General features: G+C 35.9%; 1 protein-coding gene across 2 annotated transcripts; it reads right to left on the bottom strand.

Annotated features, from left to right (window-relative positions):
• Window positions 1-127: 127 nt before the first annotated feature.
• Window positions 128-22,709, bottom strand: rnf17 (ring finger protein 17). Of its 2 annotated transcripts, XM_087267903.1 has the most exons (37): window positions 22,624-22,709; window positions 22,272-22,387; window positions 20,334-20,431; window positions 20,114-20,198; window positions 19,955-20,035; window positions 19,653-19,756; window positions 19,346-19,514; window positions 18,501-18,577; window positions 18,255-18,329; window positions 17,968-18,167; window positions 17,773-17,880; window positions 16,191-16,349; window positions 15,430-15,601; window positions 15,067-15,193; window positions 12,188-12,378; window positions 11,941-12,073; window positions 11,690-11,843; window positions 11,485-11,600; window positions 11,182-11,296; window positions 10,310-10,427; window positions 9,599-9,823; window positions 9,332-9,476; window positions 9,144-9,256; window positions 7,894-7,984; window positions 7,692-7,804; window positions 7,388-7,614; window positions 5,748-5,911; window positions 5,486-5,605; window positions 3,869-3,949; window positions 3,660-3,782; window positions 3,525-3,581; window positions 3,317-3,424; window positions 2,827-2,950; window positions 2,487-2,625; window positions 1,217-1,403; window positions 490-596; window positions 128-414 (listed from the first exon to the last, which is right to left on the bottom strand). In XM_087267903.1, exons 1-36 carry the CDS (start codon window positions 22,676-22,678, stop codon window positions 501-503), a joined length of 4,566 nt encoding a protein of 1,521 aa, XP_087124029.1. In that variant the 5' UTR covers window positions 22,679-22,709; the 3' UTR covers window positions 128-414; window positions 490-500. The 2 variants fall into 2 exon arrangements, with proteins under 2 accessions (XP_087124029.1, XP_087124030.1); XM_087267904.1 differs by lacking the exon at window positions 16,191-16,349.
• Between the last annotated feature and the right edge of the window lie 2,528 nt (window positions 22,710-25,237).

Below are 25,237 nucleotides of genomic sequence, written 5' to 3'. Positions count from 1 at the left end.
GAACAAGTCACTGTAATATGTGAAGATATGTGAAGAATTTTAAAAGTCTGCTCTGGTTGTTCACCATAATATGATTAATGTTATTATGCAAAAAAAAAAAAAGATTTATAACAAACACCTCAGCAAGTCAGTTAATAAGAGTTTTACTTCAGCTCTGCTCGACATACAGAGGCTTTAAATATCAACAAAATCTTAGGATTTCTTCAAAGCAGTCATGAACTTGAACAATAAAATATTTAACATAAAATAAAACTGGCCAAATATTATAACACAAAACAACTGCACAAATACAGTAGCATAAAACCTCACGTACTTGAACATAAAATGAGACAACACCCCAAACATAATTGTACTGCTGTCTTTAAAAGCTTCCAAGTTGACGTTCAACAGCATCACAAGCACATCCTGCAGAAACTGAAAATAAGTCAAAGAATTAACCTATGTTCAGACTTATTGACTTCATTGATATCCATTCACTTAGGCACTTACCATTTTAAGAGTTACTCATAATCAGCAAGACCTTTCTCCACCAGAGGTGTGTGGACAAGTGTCCCATCCGCATTGTACAGCAGCACAGTCAGTTGTGGTTTGGTTGCCTAAAATTGCACATTTGAACAGATTGACACCAGCTTTCATGCAGATTCATAAGTTCACACTTACAGATGTTTAAAGGCTAAAGTATATTTTGGCATGCTGTGCAGGGAGAGGGCTTTGAGCTCGGAAAACACCCCAACTCATGTTTTTCCTCTATCAGGAAAGGAATAGACATTGGGGTTCGTGTAAAGTGTCAAGCCTAGCCCTAGAACGCTCCCCGGGGTAAATAATGTTTTAAAAGATGAGGTGGTTGGTGGAGGGATGCTTACGTCATGAGACTATGTAGGTAGGATGACTTTTGGTATTTATAGGGGTTTGGTCTAATGCTGATTGGATAATAGAATGATTGTCAGTACTGTGTTAGAACTGCTGAAACTTCTGTGCATGCTCCTCCTGAAATTTGTTTATAGAACATCACTTTGTGTATACAGAACACACTTTTGAATTGTCCCCAATTATTATTTGACATCTAGGTCCCGTTTACACCTGTGTCAGTAAATGAATTTACTCCCAATCCAAATTTTAAAAGTGGTCAAGAATGATATAATCAGCATCTGATTATCAAAAATGCAAGACATGACTGGAAATATTTAAGCGAATGCAAAAAGCAAATGGATCGTACAGTGACCACCGCAGTGAGCTCTCCGTTCAACAAGTCGATCATCTCCATCATGGCTTTCATAGTCCAATCGAGGGAATAAGGAATCCGCTCCAAATCCGAGGACACGTTTGTTGGTTTGAAGCCTGCCAACTTGACGTAAACAGCTGCACATGGGAAATGGTGAAGGGATGCAGGGAGTTGTCGCAATCTGTAACAAAACATATTTAAAATAAATGTTTAAACATGCTAGTCTTTGTCCAGGGTTTTTGCAGGTTTCACCAAGTAAAATTTAACTTTTAAAGATCTTTTTAAGCCCATTATGAATGAAATTGTAGACTTATACAAGGCTAATTGCTAATATCCCATTTGGAAATTTTTTTATAAATGTAATACATTTAATAATACAATGATAATAATTTAGTAATAAAAATATAGGTTGGCTCAGTATCCTCAGCAGTAAATAAATGGAGAACGTTTCAAACTGTTACTGTACAGAAAGTAATTAAAACCGTAAATAAAGTAAAAATGCTATTTTTACATACATTTTTAAATTGGGATTGTTGTATGAGTGTTATGGCCAAATTGGGTAGCTATACATGAACAGGAAAATTAAGAGCTGTTAAAAAATAAATAAATAAAAGTTAAGACCTGCACACAACATTTCAGTAAATTTAAGAGTTAAGGCCTAAAATTTAGTCTTTGAGATTTGGGACTTTTTAAGACCCCGTGGATAGCCTGTTGTCAGTATGTCATCAAGCATCCCAGACAGAGCATCACTTATGATAAACGATACAATATAAAGCGATAGATGTAGGTACTGATCCCCACTGCTTTTGCTAATGCATTGTGGAAATATAAATTTATATAATCTAGTTCTAAATTACCAAAATTATAGCTAGGGTGTGACATTAAAACATCTCAGTTCAAAGCACGGCTGTGCCTATTGTTTAACAAATGGCTAGGTAACATTTTAAAGGTGGTCCAGTGGCAGGACGGGTTCTGACTCCAATACTTCATTTGCACACTTTTCATGCTACTAATATGCTAATGAGATCAGGGCTGGAAAAAGGCAATTAACCCTACTGACAACACTTCATTTACAGGTTTTTTTAGCCATCTAAAAAAAAAGCATATTCTAGACTCGATTTAGACTTGTGATAATACAAAATGAGCCAAATTTGGATTATTTTTTTCTGTTCTCACAAAAATGAGGGTTTTCATCTTTTTTCACATTTCTTACACAAACATGCAGCAAATCAATAGTCAATAGCTGTAAAACATGTAGATTTACTTGTGCAATGGTATGATGTCATCCGAGCCAAAATCAACATGTCTCACAAGTAGCTTGACAGAGGGAGTGACTTCAGAAAATCCCAGAATTTTCGCACGATAATATTTACCATCACTGTACTCGGCCAGACAGAGACACTCTGCAAACAAACACACATTAAATCCTTTGTCCCAACCAATTAATTTCTATTAAATCACAGGCATATTAGAGCCAATCCCAGTGTTTTGAACTAAAGAAAGAGTATAATACACAGTTTAAGTAAACTTGTATAATAGGTATGCATGCACACAAAGTTCTCACACAATGAAATGAACCATAACCAAATGGTAAATGTAAGCACCAATGGGGAAGTCTGTCAGCAGGCTCAGATTTTCAATATTCTCATTCACTTGTTCAAGAGTTTCCTCCATACTCTCATCCTGCTCCAGTTTGCACAGACTCTTGTCCAGGACACACAGGAACACCTGCAAACACACATATTAGTAACATATACAGTAGTAACCGACTATAGAGGCCACAATATACTTCAAGTAAAAGAGAAGAACAGACTATGGCATTATTTCAAATCAATATATTATGTCATTTGAATTTGTTTCATTTTCCAAAAAGAACTTTCTGGAAAAAGTTTGCTCTGTTTGGTAATGGCTGAAAACCACCATTGGTCTCTGTTGATTATGTAATAGACAGATGTGTTATAGGGGCTTTGCCTTTTTTAGACTGAACAAAAGAAACTATCTATATATTCCATTGAGATTTCAAATTCTTCATGGAGGATTTTTTTACATTATTAAACCAGACTAAAACATTTGATGGTGAAACTAACCACATACCTCATTTGGCGTGCGGATATGCTTGACCTTGGCAGGAAAATGTTTTCTTTCTTTAGGAATATGAAGCTCTTTATATACCCCTAGGACAGGCGGTTGCTCCTCCAACCCCTAAAAACAAACTATACTGTTACTCAACCAGCTTTGATCAATCTATAATGGCTGAATATGTAAACTGACCAAAAATTCAGGAACTATATGAAACTTCTACCTCTGTGTTTAGATCCCAGTCATCCAAATCTGGCATAGGAGGCTTAACCACATAATCCTGCACAGAAACACAGTGTCAATATCTACAACACAAATAATACAACTCGCCTTTATTACTAATCTGCACTTTTCAGACCTCCTGGCTGCTGATGGCAGGGTCAAACGTGGCATATTGATGGTGAACCATTATCTTGCTAAGTGCCATGCCATCCACCATTATCTCCACCGTAACACAGCCACATGGATCCTTTGGGTGTTCCTAAAAAACAACAAGTTTACTTAAGTAAGTTCTGCCGATACATGAAGTAGTGTAGATGTTAATAAGTATGTGTAAATTCACTGTACCATAATTTGGACATTGACTGAACGTCCAAGTAGCAACTCCTTCATGAGCACCACTGCATCCCACTGCCATCCTTTGCCAATCTATAACAGTTAGAACCTGATTACTTGCTAAAATTCTGACAATTGAATCATATGCATAAAATTATTTTCAACACTAATACATTTTTGCAGTATACACACAGTGAAAATTAAGCTTTTTTTCCATAATCATTAAAACCCACATTTACTGGTTGTCTAAAAGCCCAATCATTTTTTTTTTCTTTTTTGCAAAATTGCTAAACAGGGAACACCAAAAAGAATAAACAATCTAATGAACTGTCTGTCATATTTCTTTATATGTATATAATTATCTTTGTCTGACCATTATTATTTGTTTTGCATTTGGGACCATTTTCAGTAAAATAAAAACACTGAATATTACAAATATGCTGCTTATTTACTAATGATTCTGAAGCATGCATAATTTTCTTTCTGAACTTTTTTTTTAAATATCTTTACATTTTATTTTTGAGGATTTGGGGCTAAAATATAAATATTGGCATATAAATTATGGAAATCACACAAATATTACATCAAATGTATTAACCAAAATAACTATTTAAAAAATGCCTAAATGATTATTTGGGTTATTTAAAAAAAAATATATATATAAATATAAAAATTATATTCACAAGTCTATTTTGTGTCTGAAACATTAAAAACATTGCATTTAAAAATACTGATTTATTTTAACATGTGAACATATTAACAACAGAATATCTTTATGCGCATGCAGAGTTTCCAACAGCATAGAAAAAACTAAATAAACTAAATAAAAATAATAAAATGCCCTAGATATTTTTCACCTAAATTACAAAGGTAGATTACAAAACGAAAACACTGACTGAATCCTCTTTAAGAACCAGCATAGGCTGTTTTTTTTTCCATCTTATGCTTTTTTCTTCCATTAAATAAAAATAGCACGCATTCTCAAATTGAATCGCTCCACAGAAAATATGCATTTAATTTATGGGCCGCTGTTATTCTTATATTATAAACCTCCGTCAACAAGTTTTTATTTAAAGATTATGTTCAGCATCTGATTTTACCTAAGATTTTGTGTGCTTTTATGTCCTCTCTCACTCGCGGTTCATGAGCATCTACTGCTTGTGATGAAAGACAATAACGCTCTGACTTGTGACCGGCTTGTTTCCAATTGTGCAAACAAATGGAGGAGTTTATGACGCAGATCGAGGACAGAGGCAATCAGCATTTGCGCTGGTTTGGCATTGACTTGACTGTCAAACTGTGACCAGCAAAATCCTTCTTTCATTTTGCATCATCTGTAGGCACGTGTGGTTGCACCTGTCCCGCGAGTTACAAATACGTGTTGCTGATTTATACAGCCAATATAAAAAAATACAATAATAATATTTTTTAATTGTTTAACTGATACCATTAATCAGTTAAAATGCACACTTTCGGTTAACGGTGAATTATTTATTATGAGCATCCCTAGTTTATATTAAAAGTGTTTAACAAATATCATAGCTAGAAAGTAAAATGACACAAGTTTGGCAAGTGCACATCTTGTTGCCCAGTTTACATAGCATACTATCAAATTCAAAATCAACTCACCGGTAAGACTCCATTTATCTGACAAGGCACACAGAGCTGTGGCACATCCTCGCAGAGAACCATCGGGTACACGTGACAAACGGGAATACTCTCTACCAGTCCCTGATCCACATATCGAACCTGTAACCAATATATCAAAAACTGGTGAGAATAAAAATCACCCAGGGTGTTTAACCACTTAAATCTGGTCAGAGCATTTAATATGCAGATATTTAAAATTCTTAAATCATTGAGTTGAAAAATGCAATGAAAGCCCACTGACCTTCACATGTCCTCCAATAACCTCCTGCACCTGACCTCTGTACCAGAACATGTCTGTTCCCATAACAGCACAGCCCAAAACTCCTTTCCAGTTGTAGTTCTTCTGTCTCGGGAGGGTTTTAATGTGCTGTTGCAGACGCTCTCGTAACCGATCAAATTCACAAACTAAACACAAAGGAAAAAATGTGGGATTTTAAGAAGGACAGATACTGAAAAAAACATTTTAATGTCATTCAACAACAACATAAACAACTTTTAAGTATTCACTAACTTTGTAGTGCCACTATTACTAATTTCAAATGAAAAAGGTTAGTATATGATAACTTCCAGAGGTAGATGAAAATGCATCTGATTGGATTGTTTATGATTGTTTGGTACAAAAAAAACATTTAATAGTACAGATGTAACGATTAACAAAACTAAAAGTTCTATTAGATATGACACAGTGGTGTCCTACAGCACGTTTTTAATACAGCAAAAAGAAAGAAATCTTTTATTTTTTTTTTATAAAAGCATGATTTTCTTCTTTACTTTGAACAAAGCTATACTGAACCCATCTTCTGGCGTGTTTTAGTAGTATATAAAACAAAAACAGCTCCTTTTAAAAAAATGTTGTAATATTGTACTAGTTCAAAACGCATGCAAAAAAAAAAAAAAAAAAATATATATATATATATATATATATATATATATATATATATATATATATATATATATATATATATATTTTATGGAACTCTGTGTGCTTTTAATAAGTGTCCATAGCTGTTTTCTGTGGGCATCACAGATCTGCTTAAAATCAGCTGTGCAAAAATGCTTCTGTGAACACACTCCCTATGCATGTTTCTAGCCATATTGCAACAAGCTATTCCAGCGTAAGCCTGACTGGATTAGAGTGATTTTCTTTGAGGGTTAATTTCCAAATAAACATGCTGAATTCAATATGAATTGAACCATAGTTCAAAATAAACAATAGGTGTATCATAACACCTGTATTCAATTGTACAGAGAATTCTAATGAAAGAGTTATGCATTAACACCAGACGCGGAAGTGTCAAGCATGAGTGATTTACATGTTAAGTCAATGCAAAGACGTGAATAGACATCCTGCGGCGCGATAGGCACGAATGAGGCATCGCGAATGACTGTGTGCACTCCGTGGACGGATCCAAACAAATCGACGCTGATGTTCAGCCTTCATAAAGCACATAAACAGTTATTGTCTCAATAAAATTCAAGCAAGCCATTTAGCAACAAACCTAGAGTCACTGAGCAGACAGAGCCTTGCCCATGATGCGAATCTGTGTCTATCCTGAAGTGAAGTTGATGCGCGAATAAAGCAGATTTGACGCGCGAATGAAACGAGTTAACTCAAAATGTTCACGTGTCTATTTAGGTGCAAATTACGCGTGGATAGCATGTCGTTTCTGGTGTGAAAACAGCCTTACAAAATTACAAAATATGGAAGGGTCTAGATAAAACTCTGAACACAACTAGTCACAAGTAAGCTAATACCAAGTAAGGAACATAATGCATCTTAGCAGATCATCACTTGCAATCGAGTCACTGAAAATGGCACAGGGTGAAATATGTTCTGAACTGAAGTCATTTTTATATATTATGAAATAAAACTGCACACACCTGCTTGATGCGTCATTGCATAAATGACACCTTGTTCTGAGACGGCAGAGATACTCATAAGAATGTGTCCACAGGGCGGCAGCTCTGGAGGAGGGTACGAGTGGGTCTTCACCCTCTCTGGTGGTGGGTTGATGCGGCGGCTGGGTGTGGGTGGAGTCTGTGTTGGGCTTATGACTGGCTGTGGCTCCGTAACCAAAACACTTTCTTCTGAAAAGACCATCTCAGCCCTAGGAACATTGTTTCATTGAATATACAATGGGCCTGAAATTAACCCACGATCTTATGAAAGACATATTTGTCTTACTTTCTTTCCTTCAGAGCAAGTCCTTCACTGATGAGGAAATCTGCAAAACTGACATTTTGACCAGCACGATTAGAGCAAAACAAAGAAACTAACACTGGTCTGGTGGAAGGCTCCTGCAAAAAATAAATATAAATAAAGACTCAGAAACAGGAACAGTTAACTTTTTCCATGATTCAAGCTTTCAAATTACATTAACTCTAACCTTTATAGCCATTAAAGCCATGGCTCCGGTCAAGTAGTGAGAGATGAAGTCACATGCTGTGGCGGTCCATGTGGAGCGACCACCAGCAGGCCTGACAGTTGAAGAGAGAAAAAAAATTAAGTAAGAAAAGTTAAATGGTCAAAATGTAAAAAATATTTATGTCAGTGTAGACAAATGAAGCTTTACATTTTGGCTACATTTACACTGCATAGTTCAAATGACCCAATTCCATTTTTGTTTTTCTCCAATGTGGCACAGATGGGATATGACCATTGTGCATGTAAGCAGGGAAAAAAAATAAAATAAAAATCACATATCACATGAATTCCGATTTACTCAAATCAGATTCAGGCCTTGTTCATATGTGGAAATTAATTCGATATGAATCGGATCTGTGCACTCGTGTCTGCAGTGTAAGCAGTTGGATCAGATTTTTAACCTGTCAAAGTGAGTCGCACATCATTAAAAAAAACATAGCAAATGACATCAACTCTGACGCTTTCATTTCAAAACACACTTCAAACTTCCTAAACCCTTAATCTCATATAAAGGGCAAAAAAGCTTTTATATTGTAATGTAGCACCAGTATTTAAGCATGTTAACAAGATAGAGCAACATCTAAACAATATAAACTAAACTAAAACTGATGCATACATTACATGCATAAACCACGCCAAAGAAATTACATTTAGATACCTACTGGGTTAAAAAAAGCCTAGATTAAAAGATGGCGGCCAGATGAGAACTTTTCTGTCATAAACTATAGTAAAACAACTTGACAAAAAAAGTAAACCCTATGAACAGATTAAATACAGGAATGGAGAAAAGAACACTTTTTTTTATCAGCGGTCAGTCATCCCCCGCTTTTTTTTACTGGTCATTGCATCTTTGCAGTGTATGGTGTAAATGCAGTCAATCAGATACGAGTCATGGTTGATAGATAATGTAACCGGGTCGTCAAAAAATATACAGACACAAAATCAGAATTAACCATCAAGATCTGCAGGGTAAACGCAGCCTTTGTCTTTTCCTCCCTACATTAGAAGAAATCCTATTTTATTATTATTATTTTTTTCTGGCCAAAAGGCACGGTGAGGCCAATTAACGTTGAGTCACCTGCACAACACACCGGACATGGTCCCCACAAATGAGCTCAGAAACTACACATTATTTTCTTCAATCTCTTTCTTTCCAAGACTTGAAACCTTGACTGTAAAGTAGAGAAAGAAAAGGTCTTCTATCACAATTACCTCACACCACTGAGGTTACATTCCAGCAAGAAAGATCCAATCAGATCAGGATGGAGGGGTCTGAGGTTGTCTACATGGAGTTTGACTGTATTACCAAAGTCACAGCGCAAAACCTATGAAAACACAAATTAATAAATGAGCAGCAAAGCCCTTTCTTTGTAGGCTTATTCAACTATGGAAACAAATACCTCTGCAACACCACAAGTAGACACACTACACACTTGTCCTCTTTCCCAAACCCCAGTGTTGTTGACAGCACAATACATCTCGGCTTCCCATTGCATCTCCTGTGGCTCAGACTTGGAGAAGAGATTCTTCAGTGTGTCGTGGATTCTGCAAACATCGTGTTACAACATCAAACACACTTGATGACTGGGATTAGACACCATCAACCAGTCATGTAAAGCTGTATTTAAGTACTTTGAAGTACAGTATGGTTTGAGAGAATCAGAAACCTCTTCAGCTGGTTGTCGAACTGCAGCAGCTGCACACAGATGTTTCCAGGGGAAGTGACGTGTGTCACACGAACTCTGATGTCTTTGAGACAGCTTGGCAGACTCAGGCTGGGCTTTAGCTCTTCAGAAGCAGAAGAAGGAGTCATCACAACAGGCAGTGCTTCCTCCTCAAATGGAGGGTCCCACGAGGTCGTCTCCAAGGGCTGGGCATCTCTGACCTGGGTGCTGATAAAACAGGAGGAAATAAACATGGAATGACATGGACTTTACAGCTTAGCAGAGATTGTATGTTATTAGCTGGTTTTAATAAGTTTTTAGCCAGTATTTGAAGATTTTTTGAAGATGGTACTGTATATAAGAACTTATTTGTTTATAGATGGTATATAAGATGGTATATAAGAATTAATCTGGTTCAGAGGGTTTTGAGTTTTGACATGACTATCTTGTATGGACTACTGCCAATTAAATAAGCTAATATTGCTAGTGCCGTTGTAGTTAAACTACAAAGACAACTGAATTTGTTTTATCAAAATACTGTTAAACAGAAAGCACACGCCATTAATGAAGATTGTTTTCATCCCTTCAATATTAAAGTGCAGCTTTTAAATTTCAATTATGAGGTGAAGATAATTTTCCCCATGTGGATAAAGTCGAAAGAAAGAAAGAAAAAAATAATAATCGAAAGAAGGAAAAAAATTTGAGATGACTTACTCTTTATTGTAAACTGCATAACCCTTTTTGACCAGTTCATCTCCAATACTAGCTCCAGTACAATCGTCGCTGATCTCAAACAGACACACAGGCACTGGTTTGGAGCTCGGTACATTCTCTGAATAAAATTGAGTGATACAAGTCAAAATAAACAGTACACAACAGTGTCATGGCAAATCGAATGCAAAAATGACAAACGTAATTAGTAGGGCTGCACAATATATCGTTTCAGCATCGATATCGCAATGTTCGAATATGCAATGGACACATCGCAGGATGTGCAATGTCAAGTTGGAATTGTAATTAACCAGGAAACTGTTCAGAGCACATGATGTGATTGCAAAGTTTAACCCTAATATAATGGTGTGAAATATTTATGTTTTCACATCAAAGTCAAAGGCCTGTGACTAAGATTTCAAGTGAACTTAAACTATTTAGTCTGCCACTTAAAAAAAAATAAAACGTGTTTATTTATATAATAAAGACTTTCTCACTAGTTATTTTACATTTGGTTATTGATTTTCTGTACCTTAATACACCACCAAAGTCCATCAAATGCTGTTTATGTAATTTTTATCAATGTGCAATTGTTTTCATTGCTTTAATTGGTTTTTTAGGTAATTTTGTATTTTATGCAGATGAACTCACCTACAAAATCCCAATCAAAGGAAAATGATTCATTCTTTATGAATAGTTTCTAAAGTTATCGTGTGAAATTTTATTCATATCACAATGTAAACAGCATAAAAAGAAAATAGTGCAATGTCTGTTTTTTTTTCAATATCGTGCAGCCCTAGTAACTAGCAGATTTGATTAAAAGCACTGATTTGTTTCAGATGTCTGTGCATTAATGCATGTTGCTGTAAATTTACTTTTAGCCACAACAGTCATAAGTTTGCCCTCCACGAGTTCTTTAAAGCTTTCACAGGCTTCATTAGCCCATGTTTCCTGAGAACTGATCACATCGTTCAGGTTGCACCACAAAGCCTAGAAACAAATAAAAAAAGACTTTCTCATGTTATTTATTAGAAGTGTCATCAAATTTCATTTGTGTTTGATATGCTTTAATAGAAAACTCTTCTGATCCATTTTTTATGGCAGACAAAAGTTTGGAGGCAGTGTGTAAATGTGATTGATAAAACTAAGAATCGCTGTACAACACACTTCAAACATACCATTTCTGGCAGAACAAAGAACTCATCCTTTATATGTCTCAGATCTTTCACAGAGAGAGTTCTTTTGTAGCCAAAGTCCACAAACCGAACCTCCACCATTCGGCCACCAGGGAACCCTGAGATATAAAGACATTTTTTTAATCACTAACTGTCTTTTATTTTTTGTTGGAAATATTCGATAATCTGTATACACACATCAACACACCTGTGACCTGAACCCTGGACCATTCTTGGTCATGGAAAGCGACGCAGGCCTGTGAGAGAGAAGGGCAGTAGACCTGGCACTCGTTGTTTGACTTGGGCTGGTTGTAACAGTCCTGAAGCTTCGAGTGCAACAGCGGGTACTCTGTATTTTCAACCTGCATTCATCAAGAGTGTGTAAATCTCTTTCTGTTGTTTATATAATATATATTCATAATTCTAATAATAATAATAATGTGTTTTATTAATACTTACTAGTTGTACATAGAAATCTGATGGTGTGTTAACATGAGAAACCATAGCATTGACCTCTACATTGAGTGAGGGCTGAACTGAAGGGTAGAAGAGCAGAGGTGCACTGCCAGTGGTTATCACCGGACAGTAGAATCTGCACACACATTTCATTTAATCAGTTTTTATTTAACTAATCAAATAAAAAAATAAAAAACTGGCATGTGAAGTATGGGTGTATTTGCCAGCTCCAGATAGGACTATTGCACACCTGGCCAGCTCCATGAACACTAGGTGCTCACGCAGAGACACCATTGAGTTTTTTTTTAGATCCGCCATTGAGGTTTTCTTGAGATCCACTAACAGTGCATCTCCGTCCTCACCGAACACCTGCATCTCTGCAGTCTCATTGCGCAGCACATTCCTCATCTCCTCGCTTGCTTCTGAACTCCACCCTTTCACCTGACAACCATAAAAACAAAAATAACCTAACACTTCCCAAACCACACACTGATTCATATTCAGTCGGTAGGTAGGTAGGTATGGATAGGTAGGTAGGTATCTCACAATTAGAAACAATTTCCTTTTGCACCACTAGATGGCAGTCATTCATTTTTTTCTTTATAAAAAAAGAAGTTTCTCCATCTAAAATGTAGTTTAACTGAGCTTTAACACAATTATAGTCCAATAACTGCTCATGTAGTCAGATAAAATGTTATTGTACACTGAATGAATCCGAAATTTTCATCTGTAATTTTTGCAGAATGCTGTCATTTGAGCTACAGATAACTTTATGACAAACACAGTGCATAAAATATAGACAGAATGTGGCAGACAGATTTGGTGACTCATGCACCTCTGGTCTGCTGCTGTTTGGTGTGTGTGTGTGTGACCATCCATTTGATGTACTGCTCATAGACATTATAACAGAAAGCATGGTCTGCTTTCAGTTCGTTGCTTCGAAAAGTCAAAGCAGCCGCCATCTATTATAATGTCTATAGACGAATTACCATGTTTGTAAACATTCAGGATGCGCACGCAGCACAAAAAAACGGGAGCGCTAGCATTTACAGCGAGGGAATGATATCCAATGCGATACAGAGTTTGTTGTTGTCTTAGAAAAAAGTTATATTGATTACACACACACACACACATACATACATACATATATATATATATATATATATATATATATATATATATATATATATACATACATATACATACATTATATATATATATACACACACACACACACACACACATAATATTTTCATAATGCTTTCAGTGTATTATAACAGCTTGTCACCCAGTGATAAGTACAGTGATTCTGCAAACTTAACGCTAAAGTAAGCGGCGTTCATCTAACAGGGCTAATTGCAAGCTGCAAGTGTTTTAACAAGACAAAAGCTGAAGACCTACAAGTCTTTGGATACCAACAGTTTTGTTCAGTGTGGTCATGTGAAAGAAATAATGTTCCTTGATTACCAGATTCAACACTATGTAGAGCTATACAAGGCCTGGGTAATTATCAATAAGGAAAACAAAAGTTCTGCTTTCTGACAGTGAACTTACACTTTTACTTTTCATTCTTATCATTCAGTGCCGGCAATTTTTATTAATCATATTTAACAGTTTTTGCTGAAATCACTGAAATCAAAAACGAGTAACGTGTATGATTCAGCATAGAGTGAACTAATGCTGAGTTCAGACTGCATAATTTTAACCCCGATTTTGACTCGCACACAGGTTTTAAGAAATCGCCGTCAAATGCCTGAAATCACAGGCAAATCGGTGCTGGTGCACGCGGGTGACAATCACACAGTATGAACTATCAAAGACGCGATCTGAGAAAATCGCAGATGAGTCGCCGATGCTCGTGAGACATTTGGCGTACTAAATATCTGGAGCTGTAGGGGATTCAAATCATGCCGTGTAAAATGAGTTTTAAGTGAAAATAACATCTGCGATCACCTACAGCCAATGAGAGAGCAGCATTCACCAGCGTGGGTACCTGCAGGCCAGCAAGAGGTTAGGGGAGAAGTTAAAAGCGCTTATTTTCCGTTTATTTGGACCCAAGAAATGGAGGAAAAACTAGCAGAAATTTAGCAGAATCACCCGTGTCTGCTTGATGTGTCATTTGCGCAATATCACATTCGGGTCAAAAAAAGAAAAAAAAGTTGAGGAGAAATTGCTAATTCCCTTCAAACCCAGGTGAGCAAAACATTTTCTACCCCATTGAAAGGTTTCTTTCTCATTATGTAGTTAATAACAAAAGATATACTACGTGTCTTTGGTTGTAAGATGTTTAGACAGAGCAATTCTTCCTATTGAAAGTCATGCAGTGTGAAACCCCGTCGTTCATTCATATTGCAGTGTAAACAAAGTAGTGACAAAATGCTAGCCCAGATAGTCATGCAGTGTGAAAACATCTGACACACGAATACTTTGAAAATCATGCAGTCTGAACCCGGCATTACCTGATATGAAATAAAAACTGCAGAGTCGAGCATTTTTAATTAGGTTCTCACTCCATTCAGCTCCCTTTTAGCCAAAGACATCTGCAGTTGGCATTTAAAGCAGTTTGGTGTGTGGTAAAAGTTAAGTTTTCTATTTTTGGACTTTTGAATTTGGCATCCTACTGCACAACACAACATGTTTGCGAACCCGGTCTCTTTTTGCAACCTGGAACCTGTGTGACGTAGGTTGGTAATTCATCTATAGGTACTGCCAGTCTCTGTTCAGGATTTGTTTACGCATGTGAATGTGTAAAGTATTACAAGCAATGTATCAAAATTCCACTGATTTTTCTGAAATAAACTTAGCAATTTGGGATAATCCAGTGCAGCTCTTTGATAATGAGCTGATCTCTCCTTCCTCAATGCAGTATTGGATGAACACGATATGTAGCATATTCCTCTTTCTTTTTCTACTTTGGAGAATAGAAGAGAACAAAGTACCACTGCTTAAACTGTCTCTGAAATGTTTAGTTTTTTTGTAATGGGTTATTTAATATGCATCGGACTTAATGTGCAAGGTTTGTTTATGTGATGAATTTTTCGCATATGAATACAAAAAAAATTGCATATGAAAATTTTGGACTTTAGTGTACAAAGACCTTAACAGATAATAAATATCTACAGCTCTTACCAGGTCTGCAGGAATGATATCTTTAAGGGAACATTTGATTGCGAGAGGAGCCCAGTTAGCCATTTCAATGAGAGTAATTCCATCAGGCCTCCGTAGACACTCATTAAGCCCACTTAAACCTCCATCACTGAGATAGACAAAGAGAACAAATGAAGAGACGGATAAATTTACGTCATCATATTTTCCAGAATACAAAGCAAGTAATGTCAAGCAAGCAAACCATGAGCAAAGGACACACATTTCGACTGGTGCTGGTCACTTTTCTTTAGATCCAGGTTCAGATTTATCACTTTTTTTAATGCAGAGACGATACTCAGACCTAACATGTTAAGCAACTAATTGTTTTACAGTGCTAAATCTCACCTTGGGATAGAGAAGCCCTTAAAGAAGCCATAGTCCAAGAAGTAAACGCACAGACGAGAAACTTCTGAAGCTAGACATTTGGTCACACTCTGGAAACACTCTTTCTGGAAGAGCTCGGTCACTTTTACCCTACACCACATATCATCCTTCCAACTGATAAACAGCAGAGAGCCTGTGAACACACATGGATGACACAATCAGGCTGTCACTACTAGATATCTATTTAGTTATCCTCTTTAGAAAGCATTGTCTATACGTTCACTTTATTAAATTTGAGCACTTTAAACTTATTTTTCAACATTTTATGAAGCATGATGGTTACATTTATACAAATATAACCAACAACTGTGCATTTTATTAGCAAACAGACATTATGAAAATGTATAATGACACAATATTGAACAGACATGAAACATTTCAGATGTGATAAAATACACTAAGCAACAGCTGGAAATGAATCCACTGTATAAAACATATGCTCGATTAGCTGGCAGTTCATTCCGCTGTGGTGACCCCTGATGAATAGAGAGACTAAGCCGAAAAGAAAATGACTGAATAAATTAAAAATTAAGCAAAATATTTATGTAATATTTTGGGCATTTTTGGACAATTTTTGGGCTGGTAAAGTCAGCTATATCAGGCAACACTGTAAGCAAGAGTAAAATAAAAAATTAAAAATTTCACTAACCACAGATTTTTGAATGACTATCATACATCATTAGTATATTATTAGCTAAAATCAAGTAATAAAGTGCACAAACCTGTCGTGATTTCATCACTGAAAGTGAAGAAGCTACGTTCCCCAGAGCAGAACTCACTAATCTTTTTGGTTAACTTTTGGCCTAACTTGTGTTCTGCCATATAACGCACATAGAAATGTCCTGGGTTTACAATGTGGGTTGTCACAACATACTGCACCACTATATAAAAAAAAAGAAAGAAATTAATCAAATGGAGATCAAAAGCTTGGATTTTTTTTTAGATGTTGAATGTAGACTGTAGATTGGAATAATAATTACTGAAAATTAAGCATTTCCATTACAGGATCAAACTACACTTCATAATTTATCAAAACAAGTATAAAGTTAATAATGATATAAAAATAGGGATGTAACAGATCATGTATCAGAATTTCACGGTACGATAATACCTCGGTATGAATGGCACGGTACCGTATTTATTGAATAATTTACAGAAAAAACAAAACTAATGAAAAGACTCGAAAAAAGTGCCAAAAGTGTTTATTTACCTTAGCACTGAACATATCAATGACATACAAATTAGCCATCCATCTGTAAGTTTAGAAACAGGAACTTCAATTTTTAAATTTTAATAACAAAAAACTATTAAACTATATTAAAAAAATAAAGTGTCAATTTAGTACTGTTGAAAACTCATCATATTCAACATTTAATCACTCACTCACTTAGATAGAGATGGGTTTTTTTAAGGAAAATTATCATATAACTATAATCTGGTAAAAGCTGGGATCTTTGGGCATGTCCCCTGCAACAGAAAAAAAACCCTCTCATTTGGGACAGAGGTTTCTGGGACAGAAAGATATGATTTAGCCAAGGTTGACTGCAGTGGGTAACGTTGTGCATTGTCTTTCCACCACTTGAGAGGACAAGCCATGAGTGAGATAGAGGTCTCTTTTCGGTACAAGTCAATGTCTGCATCAATCTAACAAGTGTGCCGTGTTCTGCAGTCCCCATGACTGTTTTTAGTCGTATTCCCCGACTTATATTTCACCACAGTCTGGCAGTGCCTGCATATTGTTTTTTTCTTTGTCTGTCACCTTTTATCCTTTTTCGTATCTTTTTAGAAAAAAAACGAAATTCTTCCACACATCCGATTTAAAACCCGCCTTAGGTTCGATCATTTCCAGCTCTTTTGCTTCCCCGCTACTAGCAACACACTCCATTTCCGCAATACTGGATCTGTAGTGACAACAGACCGCAAAGGATGATGGCCACGCCTAGGCTGATGGGAATTGTAGTTCCTGCTACCTCTCGTTCGCTTCATTCGCCTAAGCAAACTTTTTTCAGAAATATAGATTTATTGAGTCATGCGCCTACGGTAATATAAAAAAAAATTATTATTGCGCTATGACAGCATTTACAATATTGTTACATCCCTATATAATAATAAAATTAATAATATCACAAATATTACTGGTACAACTGTATGTTCAATAAATTAATTGTTGAATGTTTTAAAAATAAATAAAAAGCTGAAAGATTCTTCTTTTGAAAAACATAAAAAACATTTTTACAAAAATTATAATTACTCCAAACTTTTGATTGCCAGTGTTTATATATACACACACACACATAGACATACATTTAGGCTGTGGATTTGTGGGTTTTTCAAACTGTGGTCTGCGTTGTTTTCTATAGCCTTTGTTGTACCGTTCCATGCGCCTTGGTTCATGAACTGGCAAATTGCGTCCTAAAAATATATAATCTCATCATATTGAACACAACATAAAAACAGACAGTACATAAAAAACAATTAACAATTATAAATATATTTTACCAAGCCCTGCATTCACACGTGTGTCCGCTATCTCTGGACAAGTGTCTTCCATCATTTTTTCCATGAACCTGCGTGTGTTATTTGACTTTCTGGGAATGGCATCTGCCTTTCCCTGAACAGATTGACTGGAATTGTCCCACATCTCAACACCGCTCTTCACAACATGTTGAAAAGGCTCCACTGTAATTTCCTCTACAATACTGTCATGATAATTGAATTACATTAAAAACTGATCACCAAAAAAAACATTGAATGGCAATTTGTAACTGCATTACATAAGCACTTACCAGTTATCATCGGTATCTGTGATTTTTAAAAAGACTTTCACACTTTCAGTAAAACCATCCACCTGAAGATGGCAGCTATGGAAATGAACAAACAAAAAACACAAAATGACTTTCTTACTTACCTTTATGTTTGTATGCATTTAAAAACAGTTAATTAGTCATTAATATATATTATATAAATTAGTTATTAGTTATATCCATTGAATTTTTGAGCTATGAGACTGGCTGTGTAAAATGGTCCTCTACCTGAGTCCTGAACGCAGCGTCAGAGAGCTCATGTCGTATGACTCAAGATCTACTGGAATGTGCAACGTCTCCAAAATCTTAAATCAATTAAAAAAAGCACACCTCAAAAAGAATGTACAGAACACTTTAACCACATTAACAAGACATTTCTCATTTTAAGATGATATTAATTACATTAATATCTGATTTTTTTTTTTTTACAAATGATGCAAAGGATTGAATGATGTGTAAATGAGTACATTTACATAAATGTTCATGCTCAATAAACATGTTATGTAATCATATTACCTAAATTTTTTTACCTGGAACACAGTTACATGTAAAAACACGTAAACACATAAGTTACAGGAATAATACGGTTTTTGATAGTTCTTTGTTCATTTTGTGCATGTAAACACACTCAAAAGAAACACTAATCATTTAAAGTGGGCTTGTTTTTGATGCCAGTAAAACACATTCTTATGTTATTTCAGACCTACACAATACACATCTTTAGCAAGACATTTTATGAAATTATGACATTTTATAAAAATGTACACTTAGCGGATATAATAAAACTGCAACTGAAACGCACCAACAAATAATCTTTCTAAAGATTCAAAAGATTCATTCCATGCTGAATTTGGGATAAAACACCCCACTATAATCCCTTTAACTACCCCACCAAGAAAAAACTATTTCTGAAATAACAACTTAAATGGTAGATATGTTGGTTTATGGTAAAAGTACCAGAATTAATACATATATTATGAATAATCAGAAAATATGACTTGTAAGAACAGAAATTAATTAACCTAAAGTGATAAACTTTCACAACATCTTTTTGTACAGTAGTACAGCATTACCTTTTCTAGGTCGCAGTAGGTCTCAAGAGAAGGAACCTGACGCACATGTCGTGCTTTCTGAATGGCTGTGCGCAGCTCCTTTATTCTCTCTTCTATTCTCTTACACTCCATCTGCCCGCCCGAGAAGAGAAGATCCACAGAGCTCAATGTTGACACCAACATAGACCGCCTACAAAATGGACAATAAGAAACATTACAAGTCTGAAAACTGTCCGTGACCTACAGAACACCACAAAAATGTTCCAACTCAGTTTATGCCCTTAATAACAGAGAGAACAAAAATGTAAAAAATACTCTTCATCTATACCTTTTTAGCAGAATGCTCTTTGCTTTTTCAACGGCCTCATCAATCTCTCTGATGATTCGAGATCTCTCTTTCCTCAGCTGACCATGAACACCATTGGCAAGAGTCTGTGCAAAACAAGCATCACAGGTAAGCAATATCACATACTGAATACACATACTATACATACAAGCCTCCGTTAAACAAAAATTATTATTAATTATAATCTTATTTTAATATAAAATTGCAGTGTTTAAAATAACGATAGGCACACATCAAATAAGTCAAATAAATGACTTCTGCTCTGGAAAGATATTTAATTTTACCTGGTGAAGTTTATCAAGTTGGTTAAGATTTTCTGTTGCCTTCGTAAGAGCTTCATCCAAAACTTTCACTACATCTGGCTTCTACACAAGAACAAGCATACACAAACATTACTGTAACATTGCTCTGAAATGAGATCTGCAAGTGTAATGTGTTCGTACCCCTTCTGCATTCTCCTCAGTGTGGACAGCTGCAGATGAGGGTGGGCTCTTAAACTTTTGGGACTTCCACTTGTCTCCTGAGTGCCTGATGATGAAAACCTTCATTTTGCAGTTGCTATTTTTCAAGAGTCAAACGAATTTTAAAAAAGCATACTAAAAGTGAACTTAAAGAGTGGATCACCAAAACTCCACAGCAGTTTAGAGTTTTGACAGTAATTACCCTTTCTTTGTGTTCATGCGTGCTGTATAGATGAGGCCAATGATTCTGCTGTCCACCTCTAAACCATCAACTCCTTCCTCGCTAGTTCTGGTGTCCATCTACATTAAAACAAACAGAAAAGGCTCCATAACTCAGGGTTCAGACACATGTTTACTACAAAAATTCTGTGACTTTTCCAGGACTCAATTTTCATGACCTAATGTTTCATGTAATGTCTACATATACGTGGTACATCATAAGAAAAGTTTAAATTTATAACAGCATATCATTAAACACACAATAGTTTCAATTTATGTTAAATTTATGGCATGTTTTGGCCAAGAAAGGAAGTAAAAACCACTACCCTCCATTCCAGCATACAGATAATTGTCAAACTAATCTTAGATAATCTTAGTTTGTTACCTAGTAATAGTAGGTGAAACTACTTGTATTATAAAGCTGCGATCACACTGCACTTTTCGCTCCATATACTTCCATTCATAGGCATGCGAATGCGACAGACCAGAAATGCAAGCGAGTGCGACAAGTTGAACATTTCACTGCATTCGAAAGTTCAAGCTTGGCGAATTCTTACCTGCGAATTCACATCAGGTGATTGCACAAGACCAAAAGAAGATTGTTTAAAATAAGAAACTTTATATTTGGAGCAATCGCTAACTTTTATTAATGTCTGATCATATTGTTTAACCCTGCCCCTTGTCGCAGCGTCGCACGACAGAATTTTTCCAGCACAAGCTCTAGTGTGACCGCAGCTTAAGTCCATTTGGAAAAGAATGTCTGCTAAATGACTAAATGTAAATGTAATTTCCATGACTTTTCCCAAACCTTGTGGGTTTTTCTGTTTTTCCAAAACTTTTCTGAGCCTGAAAAATGCCATGTCAAATTTCATTACTTTCCTAGATTTTCCATCATATAAACCGATAATTAACCCCACCATCAATTCCACATAAATGAAATGTAATAATAATTGCCATTTAAACAGCACTTCAAATCAGTGCCTAAACTAGCAGGACTCTGGAGGGATTCTTATCACTGGTTAAAATAATAAAGATAGGGATAAATCTTTAGTAATGATCAGTACTGGGTACTGAAACATGATGCCAACATGTCACCAGTATCTATATTAACAGTAAGTGTTTGGACCAATTTTTGTGCCACTTAAAAGGATAGATTACCTGAAAAGAAAATGTACTCATTATTTACTCATCCTCTAATGGTTCCAAAGCTTGATGTTTTGTAAACAAATGAAAGATATTTTGAAGAATTTTGGAAACTGTTAACCATTGACAACCATAGTAGGAAAAACAAATACAATGAAAATCAAAAGTTACCAGTTTTTAGCATTTTTTTAAAGTCTTTTTTTTTCCTTTTCATTTTTAGGTAAACCATTCCTTTAAACGCCTGTCAGATATGTTCATATGTGCTTCTCTATATATGACGAACATGCCTAACTTGCAGGAAAAGTACATGACCCAAGTTGTCTTATTAAACTTTTATGGCTCACTGAAGTGCTTGTTTCTAATTCACGACATTCCAAGGTAGCGTATGCTATTTTCAGATAACAGGCTCATCCAGTTACTTCAAATTATCTTGCCTGTTAGTAAATATATTCATCTTGTGTTTTGGCTGTTATGCATTTGTAAATGCTTATGAACCATTTAGTTTCATGGTTAATACACAAAACTCCCATAGCATAACATTTTATGTCATTACATTGCTGACATCTCTGGTGCCATCAGATAGAGCTTTTTTTAGCAGGTTAATGCAATAATGTATGCTTTTCAAGTAAATGTCAAGTGGCTATGTTCAAAATAAAACTGTCACACTTACAATACAGCACTGTACACACTGCTCTTTCAGACGATGACATTGTTAGAGGAACAAACTGACATTCAAGTCAATATTTACAGATAGTTACTTTATTTAATGATCTTTCACCTGACATTCTGGACAGGTAATGACGTTGCCCTGGGACTGGAGCGCGCGCAGGCACGTGCAGCAGAAGATATGCCCACACAACAGCACGTGCGGCAGATTCCCCACAGCTTCATCTTCTGAAGGAGAAAGCATAATTCACCAGAACTACTGTAAAACTAACAGTGTTCACAGTCGCATTTCGATAATGTTTATCACGATTTATTGCTGTTTATAATAACGCATGGAAACTGGAGCCTTCATTAAAGTCGGGAGTCGTCAAAAGGCCGCGTGTAAGATTACCGATAAAAAGAATGAAATGTGTAATAAAGTACAACACATTTTAGATATTCCCACAAAGTTTGTTGTCTATTACCTGGTAAAGTGTACGGTGAGCCACAGATTTTACACGTTACCGCTGTCTCCGACATTTTCCACAGAACTTCTGGTGACCTGTTTCATTACACTGAAGAGTTCACTATTCAATTGTCCAATCAGAATCAGCCGTCGCTTTGTTTGTGTCCAATCACAGGCGTCTTTACTTACGCCGATCTGCTATAATCCAATCATTATGCTTTATTTTTAATCGCGTCGCGATTTTCGCAATTTTTTATCTTGCCTAAAATAATTAACAAAAATATAAGTATAATGAGCTTATTATATTTACTTTATATTTATCTTGTATAATAATTATTATACAATATTAAAAATAACACACAAGGTTAATTCTCATTTAAACCTAAATCAAAATTTGGAAGCTTAAAATTGCTTCAGTTTTAAATTCAAGATAGATTAGGTAAAATACTCTACCTGACAAAAGTCTGGTCACCTATCCGAGCTTTTGGAGCAACAAATAATAACTTTAGTTGTAGTTGATCATTTGGTATCAGAAGTGGCTGAAAGGTAAAGGCCTCTACGCTTATTTTACCAAAATAAAATATGATCGTGTCTTGATTTTTATTTATTTAATTAGAACAGTAAGGTTTGACTTTGCTTAGACAAAAGTCCTGTCACTGAAGAGAAATAATGTACGGTAAAGAATATAAGGTCATGGTGCAGTAGAAAAAGAATGAATATTGTGTATGGCGCCCATGAGCTTGGACGACTGCATCCACACATCTCTGCAATGACTCAAATAACTTATTAATAAAGTCATCTGGAATGGCAAAGAAAGCGCTTTTGCAGGACTCCCAGAGTTCATCAAGATTCTTTGCACTCATCTTCAATGCTTCCTCCTTCATCTTACTCCACTTGAATGCTCAATAATGTTTATGTCTGATGACTGGGCTGGCCAATCCTGGAGCACCTTGACCTTCTTTGCTTTTAGGAACTTTGACGTGGAGGCTGAAGTATGAGAAGGACAGCTATCCTGCTAAAGACTTTGCCCTCTCCTGTGGTTTGTATTGTAATGGGCAGCACAAAAGTCTAGGCTGTTAATGTTGCCATCCACTCAGCAGATCTCTCGCATGCCCACATACTGAATGTAACCCCAAACCATGACTTTTCCTTCACCAAACGTGACTGATTTCTATGAGACTCTTGGGTCCATGTGGGTTCCAGTAGGCCTTCTGCAGTATTTGTGATGATTAGGATGCAGTTCAACAGATGATTAATTCTGCCACTTTTTCAAATGATCAACTAAAAGTCAAGTTATTATTTGTTGCTCTTACAACTGATCAATGATCGATGAAAAGACTTTTGTCAAATGTGACAAATGTGTTGTGAATTTTACATAATTTAGAAATGAGGACAGATTAATCTCAATGTAGGACTACCAGGTTGCAGTTCATTTGGAGTAATTTTCTGCTAAACTGTCAATGAGCAGATGCCTTCTGGCAAACATGCCTGACTCTCAAAGAGCAAAAGAAAAGGGAAAAAACAATGGTAACAATTCAATTCAAACCTTCTCAACACATGCTTCTGGCTTACAATACTCAATTTTAATTATGTATGAATGTAAACAAGTGCAATTACAAAAGGATACACACGTCCAAACAATTTTGCTAGTGAGTCTAGGTTTTTGTATTTAACTTCTCATAGTTGTTATTGTTGAATTGAAATTTTCACAGTACAACCTGTAAAGCAAGAGCCGTATAACCCCAGACCTACCCTTTTATTATACCAACTGCATTCCCATCTCTTCTTTATCTTTACACAATCATTCCTGGCAACTCCCTCTTTTTCTTTGTCTGTTCTGTTGGTCTGATCGACATATTTACTTTAATACATTCTGAGAATTATTGAAATATCTAACATGATCCCAGAAGAATGTTTTGATAAATGTGAATGAATGTAGGCAACTTTTTTATATGATCCTATAAACTGTGTTTATTAATTGAAGAATCATAAGATGTTTCAGTGCCCTCTTTTTTATCAAGGACAAAAGCATTGTAAACTAAATCTGTCCCCTTGTTTAAGGACACACAAAAAATCTGCAAATTTAAAGGATTTCAAATACCAAAGAAAACTTTCTCTTTGTTATATTTTTGCTGACTATTTTTCAAAGACTTACTGCTTAATATACAAATATAAGATTCTACCAACATGATTTTGGGATGTCACAGCTATATCAGGCTATATGACAACCCAATCTCACAGGAAAATGCTGTAGCCTGTACGAAAACATCTGAAGTTCATAAGGAATATAGCCTGTATTCTGCCAAAGCTTAAAACAGTTATAAAGTTGGTACAGGGTGACATGGTGGCTTTGTGGTTAGCACTGTCGCCTCACAGCAAGAAGGTTGCTGGTTCGAGTCCTGGCTGTGCTGGTTGGCATTTCTGTGTGAAGTTCGCATGTTCTCTCCGTGTTCACATGGATTTCCTCAGGGTGCTCCGGTTTCCAAAGGTGTAGGTGAATGGAAAAATTGGCCATTGTATGAGTTTGTCTGAGTGTGTATGCGTGTTTCATAGTACTGGGTTGCAGGTGGAAGGGCATCCGCTGTGTAAAACGTATGCTGGATACGCTGGCGGTTCATTCAGCTTTGGCGACC

This window comes from Danio rerio, chromosome 9, assembly GCF_052040795.2.
Source record: "Danio rerio strain M-AB ecotype USA chromosome 9, GRCz13ab, whole genome shotgun sequence".
Lineage (NCBI taxonomy): Eukaryota > Metazoa > Chordata > Actinopteri > Cypriniformes > Danionidae > Danio > Danio rerio.
The sequence above is the reverse complement of the archived record's forward strand: the minus strand, read 5'-3'. Positions and strand labels throughout refer to the sequence as shown.

What these genes read in the sequence shown, in the direction of transcription:
- rnf17 (XM_087267903.1), bottom strand. Translation starts at nt 22,678, where the DNA reads ATGTCGGAGACAGCGGTAACGTGTAAAATCTGTGGCTCACCGTACACT. An exon ending in ACGCTGCGTTCAGGACTCAG is followed by an intron (nt 18,330 to 18,500) that starts GTAGAGGACCAT and finishes TCATTTCCATAG; the next exon opens with CTGCCATCTTCAGGTGGATG. An exon ending in CAGTGATGAAATCACGACAG is followed by an intron (nt 15,602 to 16,190) that starts GTTTGTGCACTT and finishes GTGTGTTCACAG; the next exon opens with GCTCTCTGCTGTTTATCAGT.